The sequence below is a fragment of the Myxine glutinosa genome, chromosome 2, assembly GCF_964187855.1.
Source record: "Myxine glutinosa chromosome 2, kmMyxGlut1.1, whole genome shotgun sequence".
Classification (NCBI taxonomy): Eukaryota; Metazoa; Chordata; class Myxini; order Myxiniformes; family Myxinidae; genus Myxine; species Myxine glutinosa.
In genome coordinates this window covers 19,776,681-19,792,365 of record NC_136262.1, presented here as the reverse complement: position 1 = coordinate 19,792,365, position 15,685 = coordinate 19,776,681, and the positions used below count along the sequence as shown (strand labels likewise).

The 15,685-nt window shown below is 41.1% G+C and overlaps 1 protein-coding gene across 1 annotated transcript in view; it reads left to right on the top strand.

Moving 5' to 3' along the window:
* Nucleotides 1-8,579: 8,579 nt before the first annotated feature.
* LOC144891009 (uncharacterized) overlaps nucleotides 8,580-15,685 on the top strand; it is a 580,316-nt gene continuing 573,210 nt past the window's right edge. Inside the window, exon 1 of the mRNA XM_078773015.1 lies at nucleotides 8,580-11,709. Coding sequence (XP_078629141.1) covers nucleotides 9,769-11,709 — 1,941 coding nt within the window. The 5' untranslated portion in view covers nucleotides 8,580-9,768. The remainder of the gene's footprint in view (nucleotides 11,710-15,685) is intronic.

Genomic DNA, 15,685 nt, shown 5'->3' with positions numbered 1-15,685 from the left:
TGTTGCTGCGCGAAAGCAGGAGGCAAAGGAGCCTGGGGTGTGTGGAGACCCTCACCGGCGAGGTAACGGCGGAAAGGGGCTGTTGGGCTGTCATGGGGCCAAGAGGTAAAGGGGGGGGGGGGGCAATGAATTTGTAAGTCGGTTGACTTGTTTTTGGGACTGCGGGCACCACAGCCTGATGCGCCCCCACCATCTTTTGTGCGGTACCTCCCCGCTGCCTAGTTGAGGAATGCACACACACGTGAATGACATCAATGCCATGGTCCTGCAGGGGGTGTATTGGAAATAAGTGCTTTGTTGATTTTTGAAATGCCTTGATGACCTATGGAATGAGAATGAGTGGTTAAGGGGTCTGTGTTGCATGAATGTGGGCGAAATCCACCGAGCCGTGTCACTCACCTGTAACATCTGGACAGGGCCCGTGAAAATTTAGTGGGATGCATTGGGGATGGCCCGCAGGTAAGGTTGAGTCTTGTGGCATCCACCGGGGGACGCGGTCTGTAGACCGGGGTATGTACAAAGGTTAGAGTTTTGAGTTTTGGAAAGATGGTTAAGTTTTGTGGTTAAGTTAGTGTTGTGTGTTGTTGTTTCCTCCCTCCACAGGAACAACGAAGAAGATGTACATACTTGCATGATGGTTAAGGGGTTCAGCATGTTAAGGAAGTGTAGGTAGGTAGTCCGACTCACTTCCCACAGCCCTTCCTGATTTATTTCGTAGGTTAATTAAGCGTGTGACAGTAAGTGTTAAGGCTGGAATGGTAGCCCTGCGGTGAACCTTGCAGGAGCTACGGTTCCAGGGGGGGGGCTGTGTTATGAATTTGGTAATGCAACATCTAGAGCTAGGTAGATCTGAATAGGTAGGTATTCGGCTGTCGTGACAGGGACTCTACATGTAATAAGTTATTGATGTTTAGGCGGTTGTCGGGGTAAGATGTATGAGTGTGGATCTACCTGGAGATTCGAGTGTTAAATAGTGAGGGGTTAAAGGTAACGCCCCTGTGAGTATCACCTAGTAATCAAACCTTTGTCCTTTATGGCACTGCAAACCACATAAACATTAGTTAGGTCCTTAGCGCAACATTAAATAATCCCCTTTCCCTGACAAGGACTTCGTATTAAATTGACAGGAAACCAGGCCAAAAACACCACCACAATTGGCCGCCACCGTGTACACCTCCCAAGGCCTACAAACCGGGCCGGCACGTGTTATGCCAGGACCGCAGGGTCGCGTAACGGGGGAGATGTTAGGAGTCGCATGCCGTAGAGGGCGTGACCGGCGAGCTGGGACCATATGATTGGCTGAGGAGTGCGCGAATGTGACGTCATCGGGGAGAGATATATGCGACGGTCGGACGCCATTTTGGCCAGTTGAGTCTCTCTGAGTTCGCCAGTTGAGTTGAGTTGCGATCTGATCTCGAGTCGTCCCAGTTCGTTGAACAGTTGAGTAGAGCGTCCCAGTTCGGTACCGGAGTGGCAGTTGAGAGAAGTGAGAGCTCGTGGCAGTTGACGGTTCGTGCCATTTTCTACAGTTCGTGACCACAGCTCGTTGCAGTTGGCAGTTGGCACTCGGCACTCAGCAGTTGGCAGTTGGCACTTGGTTTTTGGTTGCTTCGTGCAGCCCTGCGTTGGACCGACGAGGCCTGGTGGCGCTTGGAGGCGGAGGCAGAGGGCCGTGGAACTTGGAGCGAGGTGTGCGATCGGGCCGAAAGGAGCGGTGTTGGACGGCAGCCACAAGGACGACAAAGACAGATAAGCCCGAATCCGCGTACACTGTACACGACGTGACTTGTTATTTTCGTATTAATCTCCCTCGTTTTGTGTTTGATATCAGTCGTGTGGGGACGTCCCGATTTAGTTATTAGATTACCGGCGCGTGCTTTTTCACTGGCTTTACTTTTAATAATAAATCCTTATATTATTTTCTGTACATATTTGAACGCAGTTTCCTGGGTGTTTCATTTTAATAGATAAGGCTGCGGAGCCTTCGCTGCGTCCCGCCATTTCGCGCGTTGGTGTTGAACGTGAGTCCGCCATTGAGTGTTCGCCTCGGGAGTTAAAGTCTCGCAATCGGTCATCCGTAACGGTGGTGTTAATCACGGTTACGCGACAATATATATATACCGTCCTCTGTTGATATAGTACACTGTGATTGGTTGTCATACAAACAATCAGAAAGTGTAACACCTGCAGAAGGACTATGAAAGTATAAGCAGTGATATTACGGTATTAGACCCCGTTGGACTTAGTAAGAAACGGGGGCTTATGGGTCGGGTCTGTCTGTCCGTCCGTGCGTGCATCCGCAACCATATCTCGGAAATGTATGGACCGATTTTGTTCATACTTGGCACAAAGACAATACATGATAGTATACATGGGCGTATCATTTTTGTTTTGCGATGCGATCAAATATGGCCGACTGGCGGCCATTTTAGTTGTAGAAATCCCAATGTTGAACACGTCAACAACCATTTCTCGGACATGCAGTTACCGATGTTGTTTAAACATGGCACAAGTACAGTACATGAAGTCATACAGGTGCACCTCACTTTATTTTGCGATCTGATATAATATGACCGACTCGGTATACTGACGGCCATTTTAGTTGTAAAAAAAACCCAATGTTGAACACATCCGCAACCATTTTTCAGACATGAATTTAACGGTCTTGTTTAATCTTGGCACAAGTACAGTACATGACAGCATACACATGCACCTCACTTTATTTTGCGATCTGAAAAAGATGGCTGACTGGTAGACTGGCGGCCATTTTTGTTATAAAAAAACCCAGTATTGAACAAGTCTTCAACCATTTCTCAGACATGCATTTATCGATTTTGTTCAGACTTGGCACAATGATAACGAATATGATGGCTTACATATGCACGTCATTTATTTCCGAGATCAGATCCAAGATGGCCGACTGGTGGCATTTAACTCCGTACAGCAAAATTGTTAAAGCACGGAGGCTATGACATTTTATATTTTTTTCTCCTTGTCCTATGGTTTATTGCATACTATCTCTCCTGGGAAGGAAAAAATAGCAGAACCACATATAAATCACAGTGCACACTTGTGAGGACTCCTCCATGCGGCACATTGCAGCCCTACTTCATGTTGGAGATGGATACAAGGCTGGGGACTGGGGAGGCTACAGGAACTGGTACTGTTGACAATCGAAGAGGTCTAGGAAGAAAGCACGAATTCTCCAAAAGGTGATGTGAGGTACCTCAAGGTATGTTCTCTATGTGGCAAACAACGGTCCAGTAGAAATGTGCTGAAAAATGGCTGAAATTGGCAGCAAAATGAGATGACTAAACATGGAGGAAGGTGCTCTGTACATTTGATTCCATGTTTCACCTGTTTTCCAATACTTAAGTTTATTTGAAGAGAACCAGGGAGCAGTATAACGGTCAGTGGCCAAGAGCTACGGTGAAGCATGGGGGTGGATCAATACAAGTTTGAAGATGCATCTCAACCAAGGTTGGTGGAGAGTTCATTAAAATTAAGGTACAGGGATTGCCAACAGGTGCGGGCAGGTTCACATCCATCATGCCATTCCCTTAGGGACTCGTCTCTGGTTTTCATGGAAGTGAGCCCGAGCATAAATCCAATGTGGTGAAAAGTATCTCCAATGCAAGTAGGCTGAGGCTCGCATTGGTCAACAAGATTGGAGTTGTTCATTAGAAGACTTGTGGGCCTGAGTGAAGATATTAATCTGACAAAACATGTGACTGCAGGTAAAGCTTTTGCTTTCCCTTCCCCGTCTCCCAAATAGATCAGACCAGGAACTTGGAAATTTGGCCAACGTATTGGCGTAAGATGGCCCACTCCTTTGCAAAGATGTTCCATACTAGAAAATGGACAGTTGGCTTATTACCCCCCCCCCCTCCCCCACCCCCCTTCTCCATCTGAATGACAATCAATGTACTGATTGATTTAATGTTGTGCTTTGAAGTCACTGAGGATGATGGCTTATTACAGTCTCGTCAAACATCAAAAGCAAGTGGGCCACCTTCCACCTATCCAGGTAACCTTCAATGGACAGACACACATTTGAGAGATTTTTTTTTTTGTATACAAGATCGAGGCTCGTGTGAATTTGGTATAATAATAATAATAATAATAATAATAATAATAATAATAATAATAAAATTATTGCAAATCTACCCAACTTATTATGCCAAATCTACCCAACTTATTATGCCAAATCTACCAAACTTATTATGCCAAATCTACCAAACTTATTATGCCATATCTACCCAACTTATTATGCCAAATCTACCCAACTTATTATGCCAAATCTACCAAACTTATTATGCCATATCTACCCAACTTATTATGCCAAATCTACCCCTTATTATGCCAAATCTATCAAACTTATTATGTCATATCTACCCAACTTATTATGCCAAATCTACCCAACTTATTATGCCAAATCTACCCAACTTATTATGCCAAATCTACCAAAATTATGCCATATCTACCCAACTTATTATGCCAAATCTACCCAACTTATTATGCCAAATCTATCCAACTTATTAAGCCAAATCTACCCAACTTATTATGCCAAATCTACCCAACTTATTATGCCAAATCTATCCAACTTATTAAGCCAAATCTACCCAACTTATTATGCCAAATCTACCCAACTTATTATGCCAAATCCACCCAACTTATTATGCCAAATCTACCCAATTTATTATATCAAATCTACCAAACTTATTTTGCCAAATCTACCCAATTTATTATATCAAATCTACCCAATTTATTATATCAAATCTGCCAAACTTATTAAACCAAATTTACCCAATTTATAATGCCAAAACTACCCAACTTATTACACGAAATCTATCAAACTTATTAAACCAAATCTACCCAATTTATTATGCCAAAACTACCCAACTTATGATGCCAAATCTACCCAACTTATTATGCCAAATCTACCCAATTTATTATGCCAAATCTACCCAATTTGTCATATAAAATCTACCCAATTTATTATATCAAATCTACCTAACTTATTATGCCAAATCTACCCAACTTATTATGCCAAATCTACCCAACTTATTATGCCAAATCCACCCAACTTATTATGCCAAATCTACCCAATTTATTATATCAAATCTACCAAACTTATTTTGCCAAATCTACCCAATTTATTATATCAAATCTACCGAATTTATTATATCAAATCTGCCAAACTTATTAAACAAAATTTACCCAATTTATAATGCCAAAACTACCCAACTTATTACACAAAATCTATCAAACTTATTAAACCAAATCTACCCAATTTATTATGCCAAAACTACCCAACTTATTATGCCAAACCTACCCAACTTATTATGTCAAATCTACCCAATTTATTATATCAAATCTACCAAACTTATTAAACCAAATCTACCCAATTTATTATGCCAAATCTATCAAACTTATTAAACCAAATTTACCAAATTTATAATGCCAAAACTACCCAACTTATTACACGAAACCTATCAAACTTATTAAACCAAATCTACCCAATTTATTATGCCAAAACTACCCAACTTATTATGCCAAATCTACCCAACTTATTATGCCAAATCTACCCAATTTATTATATCAAATCTACCCAACTTATTATATCACATCTACCAAACTTATTATGCCAAAGCTCCCCAATTTACTATATCAAATCTACCAAACTTATTAAGCCAAATCTACCCAATTTATTATGCCAAAACTACCCAATTTATTATGCCAAAACTACTCAATTTATTACATCAAATCTACCAAACTTATTTTGCCAAATCTACCCAATTTATTATGCCAAATCTACCCAATTTATTATATCAAATCTACCCAACTTATTATATCAAATCTACCAAACTTATTATGCCAAAGCTCCCCAATTTACTATATCAAATCTACCAAACTTATTAAACCAAATCTACCCAATTTATTATGCCAAAACTACCCAACTTATTATGCCAAATCTATCAAACTTATTAAACCAAATCTACCCAATTTATTATGCCAAATCTACCCAATTTATTATATCAAATCTACCAAACTTATTTTGCCAAATCTACCCAATTTATATCAAATCTACCAAACTTATTTTGCCAAATCTACCCAATTTATTATACCAAAACTACCCAACTTATTTTGCCAAATCTACCCAATTTATTATGCCAAATCTACCCAATGTATTATATAAAATCTACCAAACTTATTAAACCAAATCTACCCAATTTATTATGCCAAATCTACCCAATTTATTATATAAAATCTACCAAACCTATTAAACCAAATCTACCCAATTTATGTCAAATCTATCAAACTAATTAAACCAAATCTACCCAATTTATTATGCCAAATCTACCCAATTTATGAAATAAAATCTACCAAACTTATTAAACCAAATCTACCCAATTTATTATGCCAAATCTATCAAACTAATTAAACCAAATCTACCCAATTTATTATGCCAAATCTACCCAATTTATTAAACCAAATCTACCAAAATTATTAATCCAAATCTATCCAATTTATTAAACCAAATCGACCAAACTTATTAATCCAAATCTATCCAATTTATTAAACCAAATCTACCAAAATTATTAATCCAAATCTATCCAATTTATTAAACCAAATCTACCAAAATTATTAATCCAAATCTATCCAATATATTAAACCAAATCTACCAAAATTATTAATCCAAATCTATCCAATCTATTAAACCAAATCTACCAAAATTATTAATCCAAATCTATCCAATATATTAAACCAAATCTACCAAAATTATTAATCCAAATCTATCCAATTTATTAAACCAAATCGACCAAACTTATTAATCCAAATCTATCCAATTTATTAAACCAAATCTACCAAAATTATTAATCCAAATCTATCCAATTTATTAAACCAAATCTACCAAAATTATTAATCCAAATCTATCCAATATATTAAACCAAATCTACCAAAATTATTAATCCAAATCTATCCAATCTATTAAACCAAATCTACCAAAATTATTAAACCAAATCTACCCAACTTATTATACCATCTGTATGTGAAGAAAAAGATGTGAAGATCATCTGTATGTGAAGAAAAAGATGTGAAGATCATGTGTATGTGAAGAAAAAGATTTATTCATACAATATAATTTTATACACACTCTCATGATGCAGCAGCATGTGCTCCAAAGGTGACAGGACCCTTTTGAGGCGGTTGCCTTGACTACGGTGTTTAAAGGGAATGATTGATCCTGGCATTTAAGTATGGATTAACACGTCACCGATTAGTGAGAATGTGTATTTTTGATATACAATGCTTAGTGTAGGCAGTAGTTAATTAATTGTTATTATATTACAGTCTTTCATCATCCTTGCACCCCTCTTCCATCTCCCCATCTCCGGCACATTTACATCTTTCCTCGTCACCTCTTTCTGGAGTAATGATTGCTTTTCTTTCTTTTCCACACACCTTTCTGTGACATTATACACAAAAACAAATGCACAAATTTTGTCACGTTTGCTTTGTCTGCTTTGAATCACCTATAGATCAATATTGTTGATCGGTGTACGCTGTCCTTAACCTAGTTACCTGGGCAGCTGAAGGTGGGAGGACATTATGTTTTCACCCCTGTTGTTTGTTTGTTTGGGAACAAGATATCTCAAAAAGTTGTGAACGATTTCGGACGAAATTTGGTGGAGAGGTTGGGGGTGACAAGGACGAAATGATTAGATTTTGGTGAAGATCCGGATCTGCATCAGATAATTTTTTTAAGTGACTAGACTAGTGGGCCAGTTGATCCATTGGACCAAATTGTAATTGTTTTTAACGGGTTTGTAGCATACCTGCCTGACGTATTGCTGGAGCATAAGCTTACCTTTCACCAAACAAACATGTGCTTGGGCAAGGGCGGTGGGATTATGCTTTCGTTATTATTATTTCCAAATGATACTAATATTATTGTTGTTACTTGCGAAAATTGAAGATTTTTCAAGTATATTAGTTGGTCTTGTGCGTTATTCTGTGTGTCTGTCTGTATGTCTGTCTCTCTGTATGTCAGTCACCTACAGGTCACAATTTTCAACCGATCTTCACGAAACTTCACCAAATGGTAGAGTTGGTCATAAGCAAAAAGCCTATTGTTTTTGGGGTCAAAAGGTCAATAGGTCAACAAAGGCCAAAGGTCACAAACTGTCAAGTTTCTAAGATCCTTAATTTTCATCCCATTGACTTGAAATTTGAAGAGGATTTACATATCTGGTCACTGAATTCAACCATCAATTACATTTTAGGTCAACGTAGGCCAAAAGGTCAACATAGGCCAGATTTCTAAAATCCTCAATTTTCATCCGATTGACTTGAAATTTTAAGAGGATTCGCATATCTGGTCACACAATTCAACCACTGAGTATTTTTGAGGTCAACATATAGTCTAGTAGGAAGACTAGGTCCCGCTGCACCCCCCGGAGATATACTTCTAATCAGTGTTTATAGATTGGAAAAAATGTGTAGAAAATGACTAGCTATGGCCCCAAGCTGAAAAAATGTCCCACATACCATTTTTATGCAAATTACTGCTGCCATTATCAAAAAAACGATTTTTGACATATCTCAGCCAATATTGCAGATAATTGAAAAATGAAGGTGTCTAGACCCATGTTTTGAAGGGCATAGATCATGATAGAACTATTCATAACATGATTACATGTGTCTATGGTATACTAGTATGCATATTAATGCTGTAATTACAAAATAATCAGTTTTACAAATGATAAGGATACGTTAATACTGCAGATAACTTAACATGGTACATAAGGGGTCTAAACCCAGGTATTTTCAAGGTTAAATGTCAACAAGATGCTCCTGAGTCTTGCATAGGGGCGGGACATTGGCAGTAACATTGGTACCACTCAACTTTTCTTCCCACCATTGACTTTGTATTGCGAGAGATTTTCACTTGCTTATTTAAAGGTTTCTCACCCAGCCCACGTAAAATCTACCAACTCCTGCTGTTAACTCCCAAACATATTTTTTTATGTTATCCAATCACAGTGCAGAAATGACAGACTAGAGATCCAAATTAGTGCTGCTATAGCTGCCATTTTACATTTCCATCCATGTAACATGCGCGCTCGCGCGCTCGTATCAATTGGTAATGTCGCGCGCTCGTATCAATTGGTAACGTTGATGTTATTGAATACCTCAGTTGAAAGTTCAGTCTTCCATTCCATCTGTGTGTTGTTCTTGGTATTCATCCTCCAATCTAGCCAGGTAAGATGCTAACTATAATGTTACTCACACTCTTGACTTCAGTTTCTGCATGAAATCATAAACAGGCAGAATAACAGCTGAGCCAGCTAGCACCATGTTAGCTAACGTTAAAGCTAGCCTCATCTATGTACAGTATGTTCCTAATGTCGGTGTAACTTAAACTTTTGTTAATGCCAAACATGAGACATATCTGTTGACTTCTGTATATGAATTGAACCAGAAAGAGGCACGACAGCTGAGCTAGCTACAGTAACTTAGCACAATGTTTCATTGGCCTAGATAGCTAACGTTAGTGTGGAAGAATTTAGATGTTTTAGCTATTAGCACTTTTGATGCCACTAAACATGGTTTAGTCAGCTAAAAAGTACCCTAGTGTAGAACATGACTCAGAACCTCTGTTACCTCACTGAAAACTCAGAGCCTCCTTTCACAGGCACTTTTAACATCATTCGTGATTTCTTATTTGTCATTTAACAGTGATGGTAGACATCGACAGCAAGCATGCCCAAAAGAAAACGGAGTGTAGAACCTGCAGCCCAAAGCTCTCCTCCTACATGCATCCTTCATGTACCATCCATGTCTGATCATGGGGATTTCACGCCCCTCCGTAAAATTAAAGGATCTGCTTCAGAAAAACTGCAACTGCTTCAAAAGATCCGGGATAGACGTCTCAACCAACCGCATGACTCCCCATGTCGTATGCAATCAGTATGTGATCAGATCCCGGCAACTCTTCCTGATGACCTAGAAAGAGTAGGATATCACAGCAAGTGTTATAAGCACTTTGTCCGCCACTTTCATCGTCTGGGAGATGATACAGAACCAGAGCCATCAACCTCATCATGGCATCACTCTCCTCGTAAACCAGGAGGTTCTGCTGAACCCATCTTCCCGCCAGAGTGTATATTTTGTGAGAAAGTTGAGACCAAAGATGCTCATCGCAATACTGAGAGGCCTACAACCTTCCCATCCTTTAAAAACAAAGAAAATGCATGGGAGCAAATCGAAACACGGGCTGAGAAAATGGGTCTCTATCGACTCCATCGAAAGGTGAAAAACAAAGACCTCTTTGCATGTGAGGCCAAACACCATCCGTCATGTTTTAAAGCTTTCCGCACAGCATTCTACAACTATGAGCGTGCGATTCACAGAGCCGAAGCACCAAAGGAGCAGGCTTGCATGTCAGCCGCCCATGAAAAGGCATTCAACTCAGTACTGGAACACATTCAAACCCAGGTCATCCAGCAGAATAAAGTTCTACAGCTTTCTTCCTTGCGCTTGCTCTATGTCGAGGAACTGAAACTGAATGGATATGAGAACTCAAATTATCGGTCAGAGAAACTACTGAAACGCCTACAGAATGACCCAATCAAGGAGCATATCCACTTCACGAAGGTTGATCATGACAAATGTGATGTCATTTCTTTCTGGCTTGTGCACAGCTCAAACATAACAGTTTCCAATGCTCTCGCACGAGCATTCACACTCGGAAGCACAAACAAGAACCAAAATGTTGCCCTCCAACTTCGCCAGGGTATTCTACAGGCTTTCAGAGAGTGTAAAGACCAACCATGGCCACCAACAGCTGAAGACATGGAGCTCAATCCTGAAGACATCCTACCTCCAGACCTTGTCCGCTTTCTCAGCGTGCTAATGACTGGCAAGGAGGGCATCGAGACAGAAAAGGTGAAGCGTCTGGTCTTCTCCATTGGACAAGATCTGTGCCGTGCAGTGTCAGATGGAAAATGGAAGTTACCAAAGCACATTCTCCTCTGTGTGACTGTAAGGCACCTGTTCCGAAGCAAACAGCTCACCACAATACTACACAGGCTTGGACACTCTGAGAGCTACGATTTCGCCTTGGAGTTGGAAACTGCTCTCGCCAAGGTCCTGGATGAAGTCTCAACTTATCGTACACCACAAATTGTGACAGGAGAGGGCAACCTTGTATTCCACTGTGAGTGGGACAACTTGAATAAAACCACTACCAGTGTGCACGGCAGCAACATTGTAAACAGTGCTGGAGGAATCATGGTGCAGGAGGTCAAGCCCGGGTTCGAGAGCAGCAAGGACCGAATGCTACCTACCATCAATAGGTCACAACAGCGTAGCCTGAAGGTCGACACACCAAAAACTCTCCCACCCTTGCACTTTACTCGCGTTGGCCCGAAGTTCCCTGAAGGCTCATCATTCACACCGCCAGCAGAGAATGACACAGTCTATGCCACTACGATGCAAGAGTACTACATCTGGCTCTTCATCAGATACATCGGAAGCTGTGGCCTGCAGCCTGTGCCTGGGCTAGGGGGTTTCACCTCTGCAACTGGTTCTCCCCCACCCAGCAAATCAACAGTCGACTACTGCACGCCTATCCACCAACCGATCACAGACAACGCAGTTGTTCGTGAGCTACTGAAGCGTTCCGAGGCAGCAACTGCTGAGGTGGGTCAGAGATGGGTCCTGAATACATTTGATCTGGGTGTCTGCATGAAAGCCCTTCCCATCATCTGGCGCTGGCCAAATGAATTTGCTAGTCATGTAGTAACGATTGGACCCTTCCACACATCCATGAACTACATCGGGATGCTCACTGGACACAAGATGCGTGGTTCTGGATATGCAGAGATTCTCTTTGAGGCACAACTAGTAACAAGTGGATCTCTCAAAGGTGTTCTCAGTGGAAAGGCCTACGCAAAGTCCCTCTTTTGCCTCAAAACAGTGTGTGAGGCAATGGAGAGGCTGTTGATGGAGAGATTCACTGAGGAGGAGAACATCATGATCTCTGACCCTGCTGTGCTTCTCAGAATGACCCAGTCTTGCAACCGAGAGCACCTCGATGAAGCCCTCAAAGACCCCTCAACTCTACTCCTCATCAAAAATTTGCATAAAATTTGCATAATTTTGCATAAAATTTGCAGCAGTAATTTGCATAAAAATGGTATGTGGGACATTTTTTCAGCTTGGGGCCATAGCTAGTCATTTTCTACACATTTTTTCCAATCTAGAAACACTGATTATAAGTATATCTCCGGGGGGTGCAGGGGGACCTAGTCTTCCTACTAGACTAATAGGCCAAAAGTTCAACATAGGTCAAAAGGTCAACAAAGGCCTAAAGGTCATCATTGGCCTAAAGGACAACATAGCCCAAATTTCTAAAGTCCTCAATTTTCATCCGATTGACTTGAAATTTTAGGAGGATTTGCATATCTGGGCACTGAATTCAACCACCAATTCTTTTTCAGGTCATGTTTGGCCAACAACTTATTTTAGGGATTTCGCAAGTATCGAGACATGCACAACATATTTCTTGTTGTTAATATTATTAGTATTAATTAATATATTCTTTGTTACAATGTTATTATTTTTTTTGTTGTATATTTTGTAATTAAAATGCCATGCTGTGGAATCACCTATTAAGCTGCTCTATACACCTTAACCTGGTGTGTTTAGAAACATGAGAATTCTTCTAGAGTTTTTATAGTTAATGAGCCGAATAAACTTAGGGGATCATAATGATCATTTTTGTGTATCACATTTTACATCAGAAAGCTGCAGTATAACTCCACAAAAAACATGACACACAGAAACACACACACACACACACACACACACACACACACACACACACACACTCGCAGGCACACACACGCAGGCGCACACACGCAGGCGCACACACACACACACACACACACACACACACACACACACACACACACACACACACACACACTCGCACAAACACACTCGCAGGCACACACACGCAGGCGCACACACGCAGGCGCACACACACGCAGACACACACACACGCACATACACACACACACACACACACACACGATATATAGCACAATATCTCAAAAGGCTGTGGACAGTTTCAGATGAAACTTTGATGGACAGGTTGGGTGTGTGACAAAGACGAATTGATTCGAATTTGGTAAAAATCTGCAACTAAACCGGATTAAAAAAAAGTGATTCTTCATCATTGAGTGACAGGGCCAAAAACGATAAATATCACGATATTCTAAAAAGTTATAGACGAGTTATAACAAAACTTGGTGGAGTTAGGTAGGTGATGAGAACAAGCGATTCAATTTTGGTTCCGGTCCGAATCCAGATCTGGCCTATCAGTGGAACACAAAACATAACCTGTTCAGCCAGGTGGAGGTATACTCTCTACCGAGTCCCGTATGAATGAATGATATATGTTGTGCCACCATATATGAGACAATCATATTTGAGTAATTTAATATTTTTTCAGTGTACCAGAACACAATGCCCTCACACTTGCAAAATATTCAGTGGGATATTTTAACTCACAAACAATAATATGCGAACAGGTGTCCCTCATGAGATTCATATTGATCGGAAAGTTTGGCATGCTCCATGATGCAGCATCTTTCTGTGAAGCACTATTTGTGGTTTCTTGGCAATTTCTTTGCAAAGGTTGCATTGGGTGGTTTGCCATTGCCTTCCCAGCAACACAGGAGATATATATATATATATCCTTAATCTGAGTTTTTCTGGTTTTGTTTCCTTAGGTCATATCCAGTCTTCCCCTCATCCCCATCCCCAACCCCCACACACCCGGACACGCCTCCATCCGTCCCTCCCGCTCTTTCCAACAACAGCCCGACCACCTATCCTGTGAGCTGATGTGGAAAGGACAGAGCATTGACTGTGCTCATGGCTTCCATCACCTTGTCATGAAAGGAAATGGCAAATGCAAATCCCAGGTCTCCGCGGCGTGCAGGAAGCTCTCCGAGCCGATGGCATCACGTCGGTTAAAAAGAACGCTGTTGGGTGAGATTGCACTCTAATCCCCATCATCAACACATCTGACATTCACTCTGGGCAAACGGAAGAAAAATTTGGGTAAAAATTCAATATCGTCAAAAAACAACAACAACCACCTTAGGACAAGCTCCAAAAGGGGTCAAAGGTTGACAATGATGAATGAGGGGTTAAAGTTTCCCCCTACCAGGCAACTGGCTGATTAATACTGGAAATGCAGATTCGCATTGGGGCAACTACTGTGTGCGGTAATTGCTCGTGGGAGATGTAAGCCTACTCGTTACCTCTGCCACCCAAGGTGGATGAAGGTTGTGTTTTCACCCACGTCTGTTAGTCTGACAGTCCGTGTTTGAGCAGGATATCTCAAAGAGTTATGGACGGATTTGGCCAAAATTGGCTAAGTGAGAGATGTAGGCCGAGTAAAATAAAACATTTATTTATATAACTGGACAACATAATTTTAAAAGGAGGTTTTGTAACTGATTTAAGTTAGCAGAGAACTGGAGGGCCTGGGAAGGACAAATGAAAAGAGAATCACAAGGAGCGGATACTCGAGGTCCCCTACCTTTTGGGTGGTATGAGGAATAGATCTGTGTCATATAAAAGATAAGTCTTAAAACGGTTTTTGAAATATCGTGTACACAAGCCAAGTTACCCAGATGGTTGCCATGGCAACATAATTCAACCAATCACAGGCCTGATCTAATCAGGTGGAAATAATGTCATGAGGAATCGATATATGCAACATGAAAGTTAAATGTTCAACTATACTTTTGAAATATGGCGAATACAAAACTACATGGACGGATGATCGGTTGGAGATCATTTTAATGTCCTTGTCTCTGACGTTGTCGGAGGGGCGTGGGACAAAGACAGAACAGGCTTGGACATATACAGGAATGCGTCCAATGAAAGAGAGAAAAAAGGGAGACAAACAAGTACACAGGTAGTTGTTGTCGTTGTTGTTGCATAGCCCCAGACAGTTCTCTCGACCAAGCCCGCGGCATGGAGACAGCTTATCGATCTCGCAGGAGCAACCCAGAGATCTTCCCACATCCAGGATGGTGTACCCCCGCCTTCAAGAAGTCAAAGCCATGACAGAGTTTGAAAGACAGAGAGGGAAAGAGCCTGTCCATGGGGACCGATTGGCGCTCTGCCCGTGACCTGATGAATACGGGCAGCAGGGAATAATTGGGAATGCATGGCCCCTGACTTGGGGTGGGTGGTAAAACCACCACGAAGAAGCATCCTTGATAGTTCACGGGTGAAAGTAAAACTGGGTACTGGGTTCAGCAAACATAATCCTATGCATTGCTGCGGGTTTGCAGATGGCAGAGAGAAGAACAGGGGCGAGACCGGAAAGAAGGTGAAAAAGAAAGACGTGACCAACCAGTTTCCATTGAAGACAAAGCAACACCATTTGCTCATCCTTTTCTCAAGAGTTGTTGATGGTGTTGAGGATTTTTGTTGACTCCTCTGTGTTCAGTCATTCACTAATCCAGAACGGCTTAGCCTGTTACTCAAAAATGAACTGAAAATGCAAAGAAAGTCTTTTGCGGAGTGGATGCAAATGATTGCTGACAGATTAAGTTTGAAGAAAATCGTACTTAACGGATACTAGTACACC